Source organism: Hyperolius riggenbachi, chromosome 3 (assembly GCF_040937935.1).
Source record: "Hyperolius riggenbachi isolate aHypRig1 chromosome 3, aHypRig1.pri, whole genome shotgun sequence".
NCBI classification, from domain to species: domain Eukaryota; kingdom Metazoa; phylum Chordata; class Amphibia; order Anura; family Hyperoliidae; genus Hyperolius; species Hyperolius riggenbachi.
In genome coordinates, this window is record NC_090648.1 from 320,454,897 (window position 1) to 320,472,408 (window position 17,512).

The window sequence follows — 17,512 nt, forward strand, 5'->3', positions numbered from 1 at the left end:
TTAAGGTTCTTGTTTTTTAATAGACTTTTTTCATGCCTAAAATGTGTAAACTTCATAGTCATCAGCTTAAGGTTTTCCTGCATACGAAATAACCATTTGATGCCTGCATCTTCAATAGGGTTGAGCAGTGCTTTGATAGCATAGGTGGTGAAAGAAGCCACAAGTGAAAGTCAGATCGCCCACCTGTATGTATTCTCCCATCAGTGCAGACCCAATTGTGGTGGCACAAGAAGCGTCACTCTTTGAGGTCAACAACAAAAGAGTTCTGATGTATGTTTGAAAGTATACAATAGTTGTGGTAGATCACATTCTGATGGTCAATCATAAGTTTGCTTCAATATATTCGCGAGCACAGGAAATATTCGCTGTACATTTAATAGTTTATTAGTACATTGCAAAAACTATATTTGAGTCTGACCAATGATTCTAGCAAATATTTAATATTACTTAGGCTCGGTTCACATTTATTCATGAAAAAAATGGTCCGCTCGCAGATTGTAATGTATCAGATCCTAATGATTGCATCAAATCCAATGTTAACCTATGGATCAGGTTACAGTCGTCAAAAGTTATCCGTTCCATTCTCTCCACTGGACCGCAAGTTTGGTACAGCAGCGTTTTTCCCGGATAAGGGAGCCTAGCGGAACAGAAATGGATGCTGAAGCACTGCATTGGGGGCAATGAGAAAAGAATCCTTAAAGTGGATCCAAGATACACTTTTACTTATTGCATAATTGTGTTCCTTTCATATAGTTTATAGGGCATTCCTCAAGCCAAATTCTTTTTTTGTTTTTGTTTTAATACTCTTAATTCCCTATAAACTAAACAAGCCTCGCCCACAGCTCCTTTTGTGCCTTGGCACTGTAGAAAGGGCTTGTGGGAGCTCAGTCTGGGTAGGAGGAGGAGGTTACTAGGCATTGATTTCAGAGGCAGAGGGGAGGAGAAAGGAGGAGAGAGGACTGAATTTACACACAGGCAAGCAGGTGGCATCTCCAGCCCTCAGCCTGTGACAATGTGACAAACAGAAGATGAAAAAATCCAATTTGCTGATGCGGGTCTGGGGGGATATGGGGAAACAGAACTGAATGGGAACATAACAGAAATGGATCCATTCGAAAGGAAATCTGATCCATTTTCACGGATCCATTTACCACCTAAGTACCAGAGTGAACCAGCCCTTATGGTAGTCCTGATGTTTTATAATCTTTCAGCACTCCATAAGATATGTTCACTTGTAGTGAATGCAGCCTCATGCCACCAAATTAGCTGATATAATGGTGTACCATGAGGCAGACTAGGATCTACACAATGATTTATTCATGAGAAGTAATTTCCGTAGGACAATTTATATCTGACTAGAAACAGGGAAGACAGAAAGTCAAATCATAGGAGCTTGTCCGTTCATCCGTATTAACCCAGTGCTGATTTCCTTCTCCAATCTTGATCTAGAGGTTTGCTTCAAGTACAGGGCGTTAGACAAGAGTAATTCATATGCATGTTGTCTAGAAAATGTCCTGTAACCCAGTCTAAAGCTATCAGATTTAAAGGGGCACTACAGCAAAAGACGGTAAAATTTAAAATATGTGCAAACAACATAAACAAGTAATTTTTTTCCAGAGTAAAATGAGCCATAAATTACTTTTCTCCTATAATGCTGTCACTTACAGTAGGCAGTAGAAATCTGACGGAAGTGACAGGTTTTGGACTAGTCCATCTCTTCATAGGGGACTCTCAGCAAGGCTTTTATTCTTTATAAAGATATTCCCCAAAAAGTTTTTAAACAATGATGCTGGCCAGCTTTCCTGCTCACTACACAGTTTTTTGTCAGTTGGACAGAGCAACTGCCATTCACTAAATGCTTTTGAAAATAAATATATCCCTGAGAATCCCCTATAAAAAGATGGACTAGTCCAAAACCTGTCACTTCTGTCAGATTTGTATTACCTACTGTAAGTGACAGTAACATAGGAGAAAAGTAATTTATGGCTCATTTTACTCTGGGAAAAAATGTACTTCTTATTTGTATATGTTTGCACATATTTTAAATTTTACAGTTTTTGGCTGTAGTGCCCCTTTAAGAGCATAGTCAGACCATGCAAAGCACAATGCAACTATCTATTGTCGTTTCTCAGTGACTTGTCCCTGTGGACAAATCACTGTAACCTTGAACTGTCCAAGCAACATGTTCTTTATTTAGGAGAGGAGTAGGAGACTACCTGCTGCAGGGTTACATTAGCAACTGGTGAAAAAAATGTAATGTGGCTGTTTTATGTGCTGTTAGCTGGATCAACTGCAGAGGACGGTCTTACTGCTTTTCATCATTACCAGATGCCGATAAAATCTCGCTTGACCTATTATGGTTTGTAGAACAAATCCAAGTTTCATCAGGTACAAGTACATAAACAAAATAAATTGGCAGAGAAGTGGAAGTATAGTGAAGTGCCTACAAATTAGATTGCAAAGGTAAAAGGGCTAGCTACATTTTGTATGTGCACTGATGGTTTGAGTCATAAGCAATAACAATGATGGAAGTTTTACAAATGGGTTGTTTAATTAGGTTGATCATAAATGATGAAATATCTATTTGCAACCAATAGGCACTTAATGAGTTAATGAATACTGATTATTAAATCCAAAAAGTACTAACCCGCATCCCATAATTATGGAAATTGTTAAAGAAATAAACAGGTAAAATCTGAACATTCTAGGGCAGGGGTCTCAAACTCGCGGCCCGCGGGCCATTTGTGGCCTGCGATACAATATTTTGTGGCCCCAGGGCTTGTAGGGGCCCCCAGTGGCTACAAGAGGAAAAAAAATTTTCAAATCGGCCTTATAGTTTTTGAGAAAATCGATTTTAAAGTTGCAAAGGAAAAAAAATACACATTTAAAAACCTGCTGACTTTAATGGTTAATAGCAAATCCACCTTAAATGCTAGAAACCATAAATTTGCAGGATATGTTAAGGAGATCATTAGGAATAAGAGGAAAAAACAATTTTTCTAAAAGACCTTATAGTTTTTGAGAAAATCGATTTTAAAGTTTCGAAGGAAAATAGTATACTTTTAAATGCGGTAAATGTCACTTTTAGTAGCAAACCTAACGGTAGTGTAATTTTACATGTATCAAAAGAAAGAGCAATACATTTCCAGACAGGGTTTCCAGGGGGTCCATACGCAGCCGCAGCGCTTTGGCCAGGGATCGCTATACAGCCGCAATATGGCTGTATGAAGATTCCTGGCATTTTTTTCCTATTTCCCCATTTTTTTTTTTTATTTTTTTTTTTTATATGTTTAGAGTGTGGGAATTTTTTTTAAAATAAATTATGTGGGGTTCCCCCTCCTGAAACTTTTTAACCCCTTGTCCCCCATGCAGGCTGGGGTAGCCAGAATGTGGAGCTCCGACCGATTGGGGCTTCACACCCTGACTATACCAGCTGCAAAAAAGGTCCCTTAATGCCGATTTTTTGTTCCAGGGTATCTGTTGGGGGGGGAGGGCAGGTTTATTTTGCTCTAGGGCCCCATTGTTGCTTAAACCGGCCCTGCCTGCCGGCAAAAGCAAAAGAGACACGGAAGCGAACTATATTTGCCCATTTTACCTTATAGTTCGCTTCAGTGCTCCCAAGTAAACCCCCAAATCCCCCGCGCAAACATCCACAACTGCGCTGAGGGGCAGAGCTTCCAGCTGTAGCTCTGCCCCTCCTGACGTCAATCGCCGAATGGATCGCCGCCTCTCCCCCACCCCTCTCTGTGAAGGAAGAGAGAGAGGGGCGGGCAGAGGCGGCGATGCGCCGCGATTGATATCAGGAGGGGCAGAGCTGAAGCTGAAAGCTCTGCCCCTTCCAGGAAATGCCGGCGGATTGCCCCCCGGGCCGATTTGGGGGCTCTGCAGCCCTCGTTTTGCGGCGGGGACATGTGAACTCCCTTATGCGGCCCAGCCTCATCCTGACTTTGCCTCCTGCGGCCCCCGGGTAAATTGAGTTTGAGACCCCTGTTCTAGGGGGACATATACTCAAGAGAAGAGGCAAGAAACTAAAAAGAACTGGCAGGTAAATTGAGCAAAAAATATTCAAAAAGGAATCTGAGATAAAGAATTTGTTTTAAATGGGTCATTCAGTTATTTAAAAAATACAACTTTTGAATTTATAATTCATCCCATAAAGGGAAACGCATGAACAATTATCTAAAATCAATCATCTCTGTTCTTAATGGGATATATTGCAATTTTATACACTGTTAACATAAGCAGAAAATATGGCATACATAGCAAAACAAAAAGATCTCAACGTTTCATAAATTAGCTCACTACATCAGGAGGTATTTAAAGAAAACCTGTACTGAAAAAAGTTCCCCTGGGGGGTACTCACCTCAGTAAGGGGAAGCCTCTGAACCCTATCGAGGCTTCCCCCGTCCTCCTGTGTCCCACGGCGGTCTCGCTGCAGCCCCCGGAACGCACAGGCAACAAATCCGACAGCCGGTGCAATATTTACCTTTTCTGGCTCCAGCAGGGGTGCTGTGGTGGCTCTTTTGATGAAGATAGGCGAAAATAGCCAATCTCCGCCGGGTCCGCTCTACTGCACAGGCGCTATTTTCGCCCATCTCCGTGGGAAGAGCGGATACTGAGCCTGCACTGGAGCCAAAAGGTAAATATTTACATCGTCCCCACTCCGGGAGGATTTTCTCCACCGCCGTGGGACCGAGGGGGGCGCCTCAATAGGATCCGGAGGCTTCCCCCACCTGAGGTGAGTTCCCCCCAGGGGAGTTTTTATCATTACAGATTTTCTTTAATGGCTCGAAAAAACACTTGGAACACACAAATGAGGTGCACAACCGAAAGAGCAAAATCAATAGTGTAAATGTAATAATGAGTACTTAGAACACACAAATACTGAGCTATTCTCTAAAAGTGAAGTAGAATTATTGTTGAATCTGGGATACGAGTGGCGTGGGACTGGAAGGTTTCCAATATCCTCTCTGTTCCAGGCTCCACGCTAACTACAAAGATGAACCTGCGTAAAAAAATGAAGCGCTTATTAGTATTTGACTTCATGTTTACACTGAATCTCTCTGTACAGATTTCAATGGCCCTTGTACAAGCAATGTAACTGATAGGAGAAATGGCTTCTGAAGACCATTATTCTTTTACAGCACTTACAGGATTAAACGTGCCCAGCTGCAGGAAGGACAAAACCCTGCTATGCTCTACAAGTCAGAAAAAAAATCTTCAAAAGCGATCACATGCTTAAAGTGCCCATTAAAGAGGAGCTGTTAGGTATAGGGTCTCAGAGAAAATAAACACATATATCAGTAGCTAAAGATTGGCTGTACTTACATTACATATGCATTTCACTGTCCACGTTTGGATTTCACAGAATTTGTATATAGTATATGCAGAGAATGATGCTCCTGACAGCTCATGGCAGGTTCCATGTTTGTGAAGCCAAATGTGTCGTCATGTCCTGCCTGCTTCTGATCACAGAACAGCTCATACTGAATAACACAGTGTGCAGTGCATATTAATGAGCCATGTGGCTAGGAACAATAGCGGACTCCTGCAGTGTACTCTGCCAGGAGATTTATCTGTGCTGTGGCTGGACTGAGTTTTAGAAGCTGCTGAAACTTGATCCCGTCTTCTCCTTAGCAGCCGAGGGGAGGGCCCCAGAATGCTTTGCAGTATGTTATGCGGCTTGCGTCCTGCTTAGCTCTAAGCATTGCTGATAAGCATACATCAAAGGTAAGATAGATCTTTATCTTCAGTAATGTCTTTTTGGCTTCCTTCTAAACTGTTTAACACAGGAGACTAGAGGTTTAAATTAGCTTCTGCAGCCTGACAGTTACTCTTTAATGATGCAATCTTACCACTTCTATGTAATACAATAACATTGTTCTCCCCAGGGTCTTTCAGCTGGGTGCTCCACCTGGCTAATTTTGGCGAGTCCCGGCTGTCATTGGCTCACCTCTTTATCCTCCTATGCTGTAAGCAGAGTTGTGCCTGCCCTGTATTCCCTCATCGCACCCCACCAGGCTACTTTTTTCATGCTACCCAGTGTGGAAAAAAATTTGGGGACAGCACTGCAATAATATGTAAAGTTAGTGTAATGTAATGTAATGTAAAGTCAGTATATTCACTCAATTTACCCTTCTACTTCTAAGATTTGGTAAGATTATATCATTAAGGGGCACCTGGAGGGAACAAAAATGCCCAAGAAAGATACCTCAGTAGAGGAAATCCTCTGGATAATCGAGGCTTCCTCCATTCTCCCCACCCCACCAATCCAGCGCTGGGATCTTGTAAAGCTGTTAGAAGAAGGGATTGTCAAATAAGTTCACGAGGCTGCACTCCCGCCTGCATATGAGCGTGGCTGCACTGTGCAAGCACAAGACAGCCTACCCTTGAGCATAGATTTTTCTTCTTGCACAGTGCAACTGCACTTGTACACGGACAGGAGTGTGGCTACAAAGAGGGTCCCACTGAGAATCTGTGGATATGGGAGGATCACATAAGCCTCTGAATCATGCTGAGGCTTGCCACTACTGAGATGAGTATCTGACTTTTTATTTTTATTTAAACTCACAGGTTTGCTTTAACATATATGTACACGTTACTAATTCATATAATCATAAAATGCATATTCCAAAAAAAGTCAGAATGAATGTAAACTTTCTATGGATATCTATCCACCTAAAATGGGAGTTAAACCATACATAACTCTGAAGTCTTATGGATGAGTTTAGGGTGCTGTCCCTTTTAATCACAGTAGAGTTCTACTATGACTAGGTAACGGTGGCTGGAAAGTGTAATGGTTAAGGGCTCTGCCTCTGACACAGGCGACCTGGGTTCGAATCTCTGCTCTGCCTGTTCAGTAAGCAGTTCTTTGGGGCGAGACTCCCTAACACTGCTACTGCCTACTGAGTGCGCTCTAGTGGCTGCCTCATAAGTGCTTTGAGTCCGACAGGAGAAAAAGCGCTATACAAAAAAAGGAATTATTATTCAAAAGGGATTATCTCTAAATCCCCTACATGTGTTACTGATCTGAAGAATAATAGCAGTAAAAACTTTGATCTGAATAACAAATCTTTATTGCTCAAAGTATAACATTTTCGTCTTTTAAATCTCAACAGTGGTTCCATGTCTGTGATTCTTTAAACGAAGTTCCCCCGTAACTATCCCAGGTAATTAAATGTTATTCAGATTCACAAGTTACAAGTCTGGCACCTCCACATCAATATTGCAACATGGTCTTCCCTGGTCCAGACTGAGTCTAGCATGTGTGTGTGTATGTGTGTGTTTTCTGGCTAGTTGGGTAACGCACACTACTAGGGGGCAGGAACTCAGAATGGGCCGCCTTCTTCTAATAACTTGGTCAACCCACTGTAACACAGTGCACCTTGAGCCCTATGGGGAAAAGTGCGTTACAAATGTTTTTATATTGAAATGTCTCCTTATTGGTTGATAATAGAAATCCAGCTTCAAGCAAGTCCTTGTCTATGCAATTCTGCGGTAAAGGACAGCTTTAGACCTGTTTCTGTATTCATGGCCACTTTTACACTGTATTAGGAATTTTACTATCTAAAGTGAGAGCACCCTAAATTATTTCATAAGACTTTTTATAGGTTTGTATGCTTTAACTTCCATATGATGCAAAACAGTAAGTAACGTTTAAGACGCTCTTTAGAGTAATTGAAGTGAAGTAAAGCATGCAGCCAGAAGTTCGTAATTTTAGTAAGAATCCAGAGAGCCACCTATTAATTGAAGTGCAACTAATAATAGGAGCCAGCAACAACCACCGCAAACTCTATTTACAAAAAATTCTTGTTGCTGTCTCATGCACATGTACAAAATTTTATTACCGCCTTAGCTGTATATTGGAAGATCACAACACATTAAAACAACAGACACTTAAAATCACTACCTGGCCAGGAGCGCTCACTATTTTAATAAAGGGGACCAGACCTGTGCATACATGCAGCGTGATCGCCCAGCCTTGGCCTATGCAGAAAACGCTTTGCACCACACTGGTCTATACGGTCCTCATCCCACCACCACAACACCCAGCACGCTGTGCTCTGCTGACTCGAGTGCCTGCTATTGGCACAGATTACGGATCCTCATGACATAGCTATGTACGGGGTTCCGCCCAGAATGTTCAGACTTTAGGTTTGCGTGTTGTCATCTGCCTCATGGTAACACTGGTTTGCTAAGGAACTGGCTCTGCATAGCGTATACTGTCACTTAGTGGCTTTGATATACTTGCACTTTCAGATGGCGGACTCCTGTCCGCTTGGCCAGACCTACAGTGCACTGGGTCTCTTGAGTCACGCAGACATATCTCGTGTCATGATCCTCTGAAGCGGTCAATCCTCTTGGCTGTTAGCAGTAGAACTAGGGATCCCAGCAGTATGGAGTTTCGCTCAGCGTGCCGGCGTTTGCACGTGGAAGGCCAGCGCGAGCACTCCGGAGGTAGCCACGCCTACCGACGCGTTTCGCCCCGCCCACGGGGCTTTCTCAAGGTAGCGAATGACAGTAGGTCTGCACACCCCTCCTCTTAAGCTCAGTCACTCATACTCCGCCTCCAGCTTGTATTCACCATGGCAACAATTGCCTCTGTTTACTCATATTTCCTGGTAGCGGCGGAGGAGATTGATGGCTGGGAGAGAAGTGTTAGATTTATACTCATTCAAAGAATTCCACATTATCACATTTTGTTACATGGGTGATATCGTGGAGTTTGACTTTGTTCAGCCAGCATGTATTAATGCTTCCATATTCCAGAAGCTGATTATTGCTCTTATAAGAAGTAAACAAGGTTCAGATCAGTATTCAGACCTCTGGGTGTCATTCTGGGTGTAATAGGGGCTGAATGCCTATTGCTGCCTAATGGTTTGATCTCACACGCAGGTTTTTAAACTCGAGGAAAAATATTCCATAGAAATGGCGTACATGATTGGTGATGATATTGAGGTTGATATTGATTCAACAGTGACTGAGCTTAAGAGGAGGGGTGTGCAGACCTACTGTCATTCGCTACCTTGAGAAAGCCCCGTGGGCGGGGCGAAATGCGTCGGTAGGCGTGGCTACCTCCGGAGTGCTCGCGCTGGCCTTCCACGTGCAAACGCCGGCACGCTGAGCGAAACTCCATACTGCTGGGATCCCTAGTTCTACTGCTAACAGCCAAGAGGATTGACCGCTTCAGAGGATCATGACACGAGATATGTCTGCGTGACTCAAGAGACCCAGTGCACTGTAGGTCTGGCCAAGCGGACAGGAGTCCGCCATCTGAAAGTGCAAGTATATCAAAGCCACTAAGTGACAGTATACGCTATGCAGAGCCAGTTCCTTAGCAAACCAGTGTTACCATGAGGCAGATGACAACACGCAAACCTAAAGTCTGAACATTCTGGGCGGAACCCCGTACATAGCTATGTCATGAGGATCCGTAATCTGTGCCAATAGCAGGCACTCGAGTCAGCAGAGCACAGCGTGCTGGGTGTTGTGGTGGTGGGATGAGGACCGTATAGACCAGTGTGGTGCAAAGCGTTTTCTGCATAGGCCAAGGCTGGGCGATCACGCTGCATGTATGCACAGGTCTGGTCCCCTTTATTAAAATAGTGAGCGCTCCTGGCCAGGTAGTGATTTTAAGTGTCTGTTGTTTTAATGTGTTGTGATCTTCCAATATACAGCTAAGGCGGTAATAAAATTTTGTACATGTGCATGAGACAGCAACAAGAATTTTTTGTAAATAGAGCAGCCAGAAGTTCCTTATCCACAAAGGTGCAAGCAATAACTACAACTTAAGTGCTGTAACTTTCCTTATTGTGTTCACACACAGACTATGATATTCCTGCAGCCACCCAGTGCAACACAATACTCACAGGTGACCACCACCACACAGAAATAAAGTGGTGTCAAATACTGTATTCCAGTTTTTCCAAATGTTTTCAAAAATGTATTGAAATGGTAAGCATGTTGAAATATACAGCAACTTACATTGTGTGACCTTGCAGACAGGACCTTCTTGCATAACCTGGATGATCGTGCAAGGCTGAAACTGGTCAGGTTGGAGACTGGGCAATACAATTGATGATTTACACTACTGCTCTGAGCACTTAATGTGCAATTGATTTGATGTGCTTTTATGAAATAGGGTCCTGTCTTGCTTTGTCTGCCCCCTCTACCTACCTTATCAGTATAAAAAAAGAACACTTTTTTCCCCCAGTCAATACACAATTGATATTACACAATATCTGTCTGATGTGTCCCGTTTTTAATAGATTTTCCTTAAATTTGATGCAAATAAAAATTTAACTAAACATCTAATCCTTATCTACAGGGCACATTTTAAGAAGTGATGCGTTTAAAGTGATGTATAGAACTATATCATGTGTACTGCAAATTTGGTTCCTGTATTTTTCAGACACCTTTTAAATGCCACAAGCAGTTTACTCAAACTAAAGCTACATTGATACCCATGGTCAACATTTTTTAAGATGCCTAAGGCCCGGTTCACATCTGCTTTAGTTTAGTGATTTGTAAACAAAGGGACAAAGCACTTACTCAAAAGTGTTTGCTATAGCAAATTGCTAGCCTCGCACTTTAACTGCTTGCCGACTGCGTCACGATGGGCGTGGCCGCAGCGGCAGCCCCAGGACCACCGCTCGGCGTAAAGTCCTAGGGCAGCAGTTTGCAGGAGATTGCGCGCAGGCTGCACGCAGATCACCTGCTCGGGTGGGGGGCCAGACTGAGCTCCACCTCGCCTTCAGTCTCCGAGCGGCGATGAAGACTTAGACTGCTAAACCGCCGTCTTTTCTGTTAGTACAGCGCTGCGATCAGCTGTACTGGGGACACAGCTGTCCCCCTCGGGGGACAAGAGAGTGATCAGCTCTCATAGGCAGAAGCCGGCTGGGGGGAGGGGGGGGGTTGGGAAGGTGAAGGTTGGTGATCAGACCCCACCAACAGACAGCTCTGTTGGTGTGGAGAAAAGGGGGAGGGGGAATCACTTGTGTGATGTGTTGTGCGGCCCTGCAGCTTGGCCTTAAAGCTGCAGTGGCCAATTTTACAAAAAAGGCCTGGCCGTTTGGGGGGTTTAATACTGTGGTCCTCGAGGTTAATGGATGCAGTAGACTGTGGCTGCTTGTGCAGACATTAGATGACTACGAAGGATTGTTTCAGCCATGAAATTCACTTTCTTTCCGTTTTGACACAAGCTATTTAATCTATATATATAAAATCGGTTGTGTGTATGTATGTGCTGCGATCACGCGAAAACGGCTTGACCGATTTGAACGAAACTTGATATACAGATCCCTTACTACCTGGGATGATATGTTCTGGGGGTCTCGCGGCCCCCCTGCACACGTGGGTGGAGCTACAAACAGCAAATCAGATTTCACCCATTCAAGTCAATGGAAAACATTTAAAAGGCTGCCATTCTCACAGTAATCAAGCGAGAGTCCCCACACTTGGCACAGTTGGTCACTTGATGACCGAGGTTACAAATCCAGGAAAAGTGGGTGGAGCATAATCAAATTTCAGCCATTCATTTAAATGGGAAAATGTAAACTGCAGCCATTCTTAGACTGTTAATCGCAGGGTTCTCAAACTTGGTACACTTGGTCACTGGGTGAATATGATTACGATTCAAGAAAATGGGTGGAGCCTACAACAGCCAATCAAAATTCACCTATTGATTTTCAAGGGGAATATTTAAACTGCTGCTATTCTTACACTTTTAATGACAGAGGCTTCAAACCTGCTACAGTCAGTCATTGGGTGACTGGGGTCCAAATTCACTAAAGGGGCGGGGCCATATACAGCTAATCAGATTTCCTTGGTGAATAAATTGCTTCCATTCACATTTTTTATGCCAGGAATCTGAAAGCTCACAAACTTGGTCATTGAGTGACTGTGTGTGTCAAGGTTACAAAAAGTGGGCGGAGCCCCAAAAAACTTTTATTGGGAAAATATAAACTGCAGCCATTTTTACACCGTTAATGGCAGGGTTCTCAAACTTTGCACAGTTGGTCACTGGGTGACTGAGATTAAGATTTTGGAAGGTGGGTGGAGCCTACAACAGCCAATAAAAATTCACCTTTTGATTTTCAAAGGGAATATTTCATCTCCTACCATTCTCTTATACTGTGAAAAGCAGATTCCTCAAACCTGGTACAGTTGGTCGCTGGGTGACTGGGGTCCAAATTTGGAAAGGGGCGGAGCCACAAACAGCCAGATTTGTTTATTTTTCAATGTAGACTTATCACTGGGTTAAGAGCAGCACCCATCAACAGGAAGGTCAGGTAGCGTGCCTCAGCTGACAGCTCTCCACACCACCGGAGCCGATACTTGCAGCAATCCACTTCAGCAGGCACCACCAATTTAAACGTAATAGCTTTATTGTGTCATATAGATTAAAAGGCAGTCATCCAACGACAGACCGCTGTTTCGAGCTGTGTGCTCTTTGTCAAGTTGTCAAAACTGCTATGCATAAAAACACCAAAATCCACACAATATATAGCAAATGTTAACCAATTGCAGTGTGTCATTTCAAAACATCCAATCATATGCTGCCACATCATAAGAGGACCTGATGGGGAACTTCACTCGAAGGAATAAGTCCCTCCCAGCTAAACAAAGTAGCCAATCCCATACCTGGTAAGTGTTACTGCAGTGTACACAAACGTTTATATATGTTACGGCCAGAACCCGAAGTCTGGCCACTTCGGGTTCTGGCCGGTCACAACGCGAAGTGGCCGCCTGATGCGGCCAATATAAGAAATGCTACACAATTTCGGACTTTGGCCGGCCAGAGCGCGTTCTGACTAAATGTGGCCGGCCAAGTCCCGAAGCATACCTCTTAGGAACTGCTGTCCCGCTGTCCCCCGCTCTCCATGCAGTTCAAGTTGCACTGCTGTCCCCTGCTTTTCCCCGTTCTTCTGCTGGTCCAATTCCGTTCGTTTGCGAGGACCCAGGGGCTGCCTGTATACTGCCTGCATGCCAGCATGTAAAGCTGCGGGTGGGAGATTTATCTACGCTGCGGATACCCGCTTTCCCAGGTCCCAAGATGTGAAGGGCGGGCGGGGGGTTGCTGTATGCTCGCTTTCCCAGTTATACCCGCAGGTCCCACGACGCAGCAGACAGGTCCCATGAAAAGACCCGAGGCTGCCTTTCATTCATAGGTTCATGGACTGCCTAAATGGTGCCTGCTGCTTAATGTCACACATAGGAGGTGACACAGGAGCCAGGGCTGCAATTCTCACAGGGAGGGGGGAGGTATTTGATAGGAAGCTGGGCTGACTCATTTCATCAATGGGGGGGGGGGTAGAGGAGGTTAACGATATTGGAAAGAAGATGAATTCATCACCACCATGTAAAAGACAGAAGGGAAGAAGATCATGAGGAAAACGTGGGAATGTCTGAAGTGTAAACCCCTGCCTGAAGTGCCTGATGCTGAGAGAACAGGTAATAAAACCCCTGCCTGAAGTGCCTGATGCTGAGAGAACAGGTAATATTTTCAAGTGTGCCCCCACTTCACTGTTTGTGATGTACCTGGCTGCAGCTGCATGTGCATGAGGTATTTCTGACAAGGCTAGGCGTTTGGTTTTTCTGCTACTGCTGCGTTTGTGGAAATTCTTTTGTTGGTGGCGATTTGAAGATAGTATTTTCGTATACTTTGTGCTGTGGCTGCCATTCTGTGGTGCTTTCCTGAACTTTCTGTGGTCCTTTCCTGAACTTTCTGTGGTAGTTCGGTATACATTCTGCTGCTGATGCCATTCTGTGGTGATTATGTGAACATTCAGCTGCACCTGCCTTTCCGCAGTACTTCCGTGGACATTCTGTGGCACTTTCATAGATATCCTGTGCTACTTCTGCAAACATTCTGCTGTGGCTGATATTCTGTGGTACCTTTGTGAATATTCTGCAATACTTTTTTGGGCATTTAGCTGAAGCTGACATTCTGTGAAATTAACATGCTGGATGAAAGTAACGCAGTTGTGGAACCAGGATTTGATATGAAAACCAGATTTATGGATGGTTTGAACTCAATGATACAAGACAAAGCAAGTAATTGCGCTACCTTTAGTCGAGAAAAATACTTCGATATTATAGAGGAGGTGAAAGCAGCTAAAACGAAGCAGAAGAAAGAAAGCGTTGACTATCGGCGAATACGAAAATATGATGTAATCGTAGTTGATGGAACAGAAAAGCTGATTGCACCAGTAACAAAAGAAAACCGTGCTGTTTTGTACTATGTACATACAGAAGAACTGTTCGACATACTGCACGAGACGCATTTAAAAATTGGACATGGAGGTCGCACCCGGATGGAAAAGGAAGTACACCTTAAGTACAAAAATATCACAAAAGCAGCGATTAAACTGTATCTGGACTTATGCAAGCCATGCCAGACTAAACTGTCTAATCCTAAGAAAGGTTTAGTTTCTAAACCTTTGCTCTTTAACGAATTGAATTCAAGATGCCAAGTAGATCTGATCGACATGCAAAGCAACCCTGACAGGCAGTACAAGTTCATCCTCAATTATCAGGATCATTTAACCAAGTTTATATTGCTACGCCCACTGAAAAGCAAAACCGCAGCAGAAGTCGCTTACCAGTTACTTGACATTTTCACCATCATAGGTGCACCGAGTGTCCTTCAATCTGATAACGGTAAAGAATTTGTCAGCCATGTCATTAATGAACTGAAATCTATGTGGCCTGAATTGAAACTGGTACACGGAAAACCGCGGCATAGCCAAAGCCAAGGTTCTGTGGAACGTGCCAATCAGGACGTTCAGAATATGATGATGACATGGATGCAGTCAAATGAATCAACACATTGGGCTGAGAGTCTTCGATTTATTCAATTTATGAAAAACCGCTCTTTTCACCAAGGCATCCACCAGTCGCCATATGAGGCCATGTTTGGTTGCACAGCAAAAGTGGGACTGAGTACTTCCAATCTACCCAAAGAAATTGTAGACAAGTTAGTTACAGAAGAAGATCTTGAAAAAATCGAACACGAAATGGAGACAGCTATTCATGGAGGGACTTCTGCTGCTGACAATGCTGCGGTAGTAAGAGCATCAGGAACTTCAGTCCAGTCGCCTAAGAATAGCAACACAAAAGTTATGTGTCCAGTATGTGAAAAAGAGTGTTCATCAGCTCATACCTGTGAATCTTGTGGAAATGATGTTCATGCAATTTGTGGAGTAAGCAACGCTGCGGATGAAGGGTATGGAACTAAGATTACTTGTTGGTTATGCCATAAGAAACAAGAAATCAGGAAGAAGAGATCAGCAGCCCATGTTGGCTTGCAAGCTCAAGCTTCCAAGATGCTCAAAAATTCCGATGCAAAATTCCCATTAGCAAAAAATTGGAGATAACGTGCGCATTAGTATACCAGATGTTGACAGAGGCCGTGGAGACCCAAGAAGCGTTCTTGCAGTTGTAATGAATGTTGAGAATGGTTTCTACAAGCTAGGAACAGAACATGGTGTTCTGAAACAACTGTTCGCCAGAAGTGAGTTTACCATTCTCAATGAGAAATTGATAACATTGGAAGCGGTTGGCAAAACAGAAAAATCACTTCGGACCATCGCATCTTCCCAATCACTAACTGGTGGGCAAGGATATACTCGCTGCAGCTGCACTGGAAAATGTGCAACAAATCACTGCAAGTGCAGAAGACAGAAACTGTTGTGCAATTCCAAGTGTCATAAAAGTTTGACTTGCTCTAACAAGTAAACTACTGCTGTTGAACAATATTCCTGTAAAAATTTGCCTTAAAAACAGTTACATGTCAGTTTTCTCCACAGTAATAAAGTTCATTACTAAATTATATGCATTCTCTGAGTTTCATTACTGTTCTGAGATTTGTGCATTTTGGACTTTGGCCGACTAACTTTGGCCATTTCTAGAACTGGCCGGCCAATGTCAGAAATTCCCAGCATTTTGGACTTTGGCCGACGTCAAATCGGCCAGTTCTAGAAATGGCCGGCCAATTCTAGAATTGGCCAATTTCTGGTTTTGGCCATAACATATACAAAAATTAACACTACGGCAAATAACATACATTACCTAACGGAGCAAAAAGAAGTGTATCTCTGCATCTACTCCTGCGCGTCAAAAATAGGAGCCAGCGTGTATCCAGGCCGCCGACCAATCAGTATCAAGTGCCTCCTGGCCGTGACCAATCAGAAACAGTGTGGAGCCTAAACGAGGGACGCAAGCGCTATTATAGTGTATGAGCCGCCAACCAATCAGCTCCGCTCACAACCCCTAAGACTAAAGCGTGGGACGCAAGCGCTATTATAGTGTATGAGCCGCCGACCAATCAGCTCCACTCACAACCCCTAAGACTAAAGCGTGTGTATCCACGTCATGACCTAGCTCATGCTTCTATGACGGGATGCCGACCAATAGGCCGCTTCCAAGAAAGGGTGTCATCAAAAAGCTGTCAGCTGAGGCACGCTACCTGACCTTCCTGTTGATGGGTGCTGCTCTTAACCCAGTGATAAGTCTATATTGATTGACACCACAAAGAGATTGAGCACCATGGAAGAGCAAGAGTTGGACATCGGTCCAGATGTCTTCTCCTTTACTGGCGAACAAGCCACAAGAATCTTGGCACTTACAGAGGGGGAAGCGACATTTCTACAAAAATCAGATGCCAAACCTTTGAAAAGAGAATTGGAGTATCTAAAGAAGCAAAAGATAGAATTGGACTTACATGCACGGACTCTTACGGAATATTGTCGTAATAGAAAGATTCCAAGATCTATGCGGGCACAAGTAGCCCCTCAACTATTTCCTAAAAATAAGAACTTCTGTGCAATCTGGGAACGTATTTTCAATAAAGCTTCTTTTGACGCTATGCTCCATATGATTAACACCATACACCATGAATTGCCTGCCTTGGATGTGAAGACATTGGATATTACAAGTAAATTGAGAGCACTGGTTCCTGAAGATGAATATAAGTCTTACTTAGAGAATCTGGAGAAAAAGATGGATTCCTTTAGAAAATCTTTGGAAGAGATAAAAAGATCAAAATACAACCGCGACATTTCTGATTACCAGTCAGGTTATGTATATTCATGGCAAAAGTTAATTCCAGCTAACTCTAGACGACCTAGGGCAAGACCCCGTATACCGATCCATCTCCGGGAGGAGGAGGAGGTGCAGAGGCGGGGCCAGATACAGGCGCCAGCAACAGAGGTATGACAAAAAGAGGTCAGCAGGGTCAGACCAATCCAATGACCTTACGCCAGAGGAAGGATACTCAACCCAAGATCTAGTAGTTAATATTTCAGGTCATGAATTATCCTCGAGACGAAATTATTGAATCATGGACTAGGTTTTAGTCCCACAAATCGACCAGATTTCTTCTTATTGGAACAGGAACTGTTTAGGTTCTATAGGAACATAAGATTGAAAGCATTTTTTAGTGCACTACCTTTACAAACTAGAGGGAATCAGGACAATGAGGGGAAGTTCACCCTAACAGCAAGTGGACTTC

At 43.6% G+C, this 17,512-nt stretch overlaps 1 protein-coding gene across 1 annotated transcript; it reads left to right on the top strand.

Moving 5' to 3' along the window:
• The first annotated feature begins 8,928 nt into the window (after nt 1–8,928).
• Nucleotides 8,929–15,377, top strand: LOC137562318 (SCAN domain-containing protein 3-like). Its single transcript, XM_068273655.1, has 2 exons — nt 8,929–8,976; nt 13,935–15,377. Exons 1-2 carry the CDS (start codon nt 8,929–8,931, stop codon nt 15,375–15,377), a joined length of 1,491 nt encoding a protein of 496 aa, XP_068129756.1.
• Nucleotides 15,378–17,512: the final 2,135 nt, after the last annotated feature.

What these genes read in the sequence shown, in the direction of transcription:
- LOC137562318 (XM_068273655.1), top strand. Translation starts at nt 8,929, where the DNA reads ATGGCGTACATGATTGGTGATGATATTGAGGTTGATATTGATTCAACA. An exon ending in AGGTTGATATTGATTCAACA is followed by an intron (nt 8,977 to 13,934) that starts GTGACTGAGCTT and finishes TTGGGCATTTAG; the next exon opens with CTGAAGCTGACATTCTGTGA.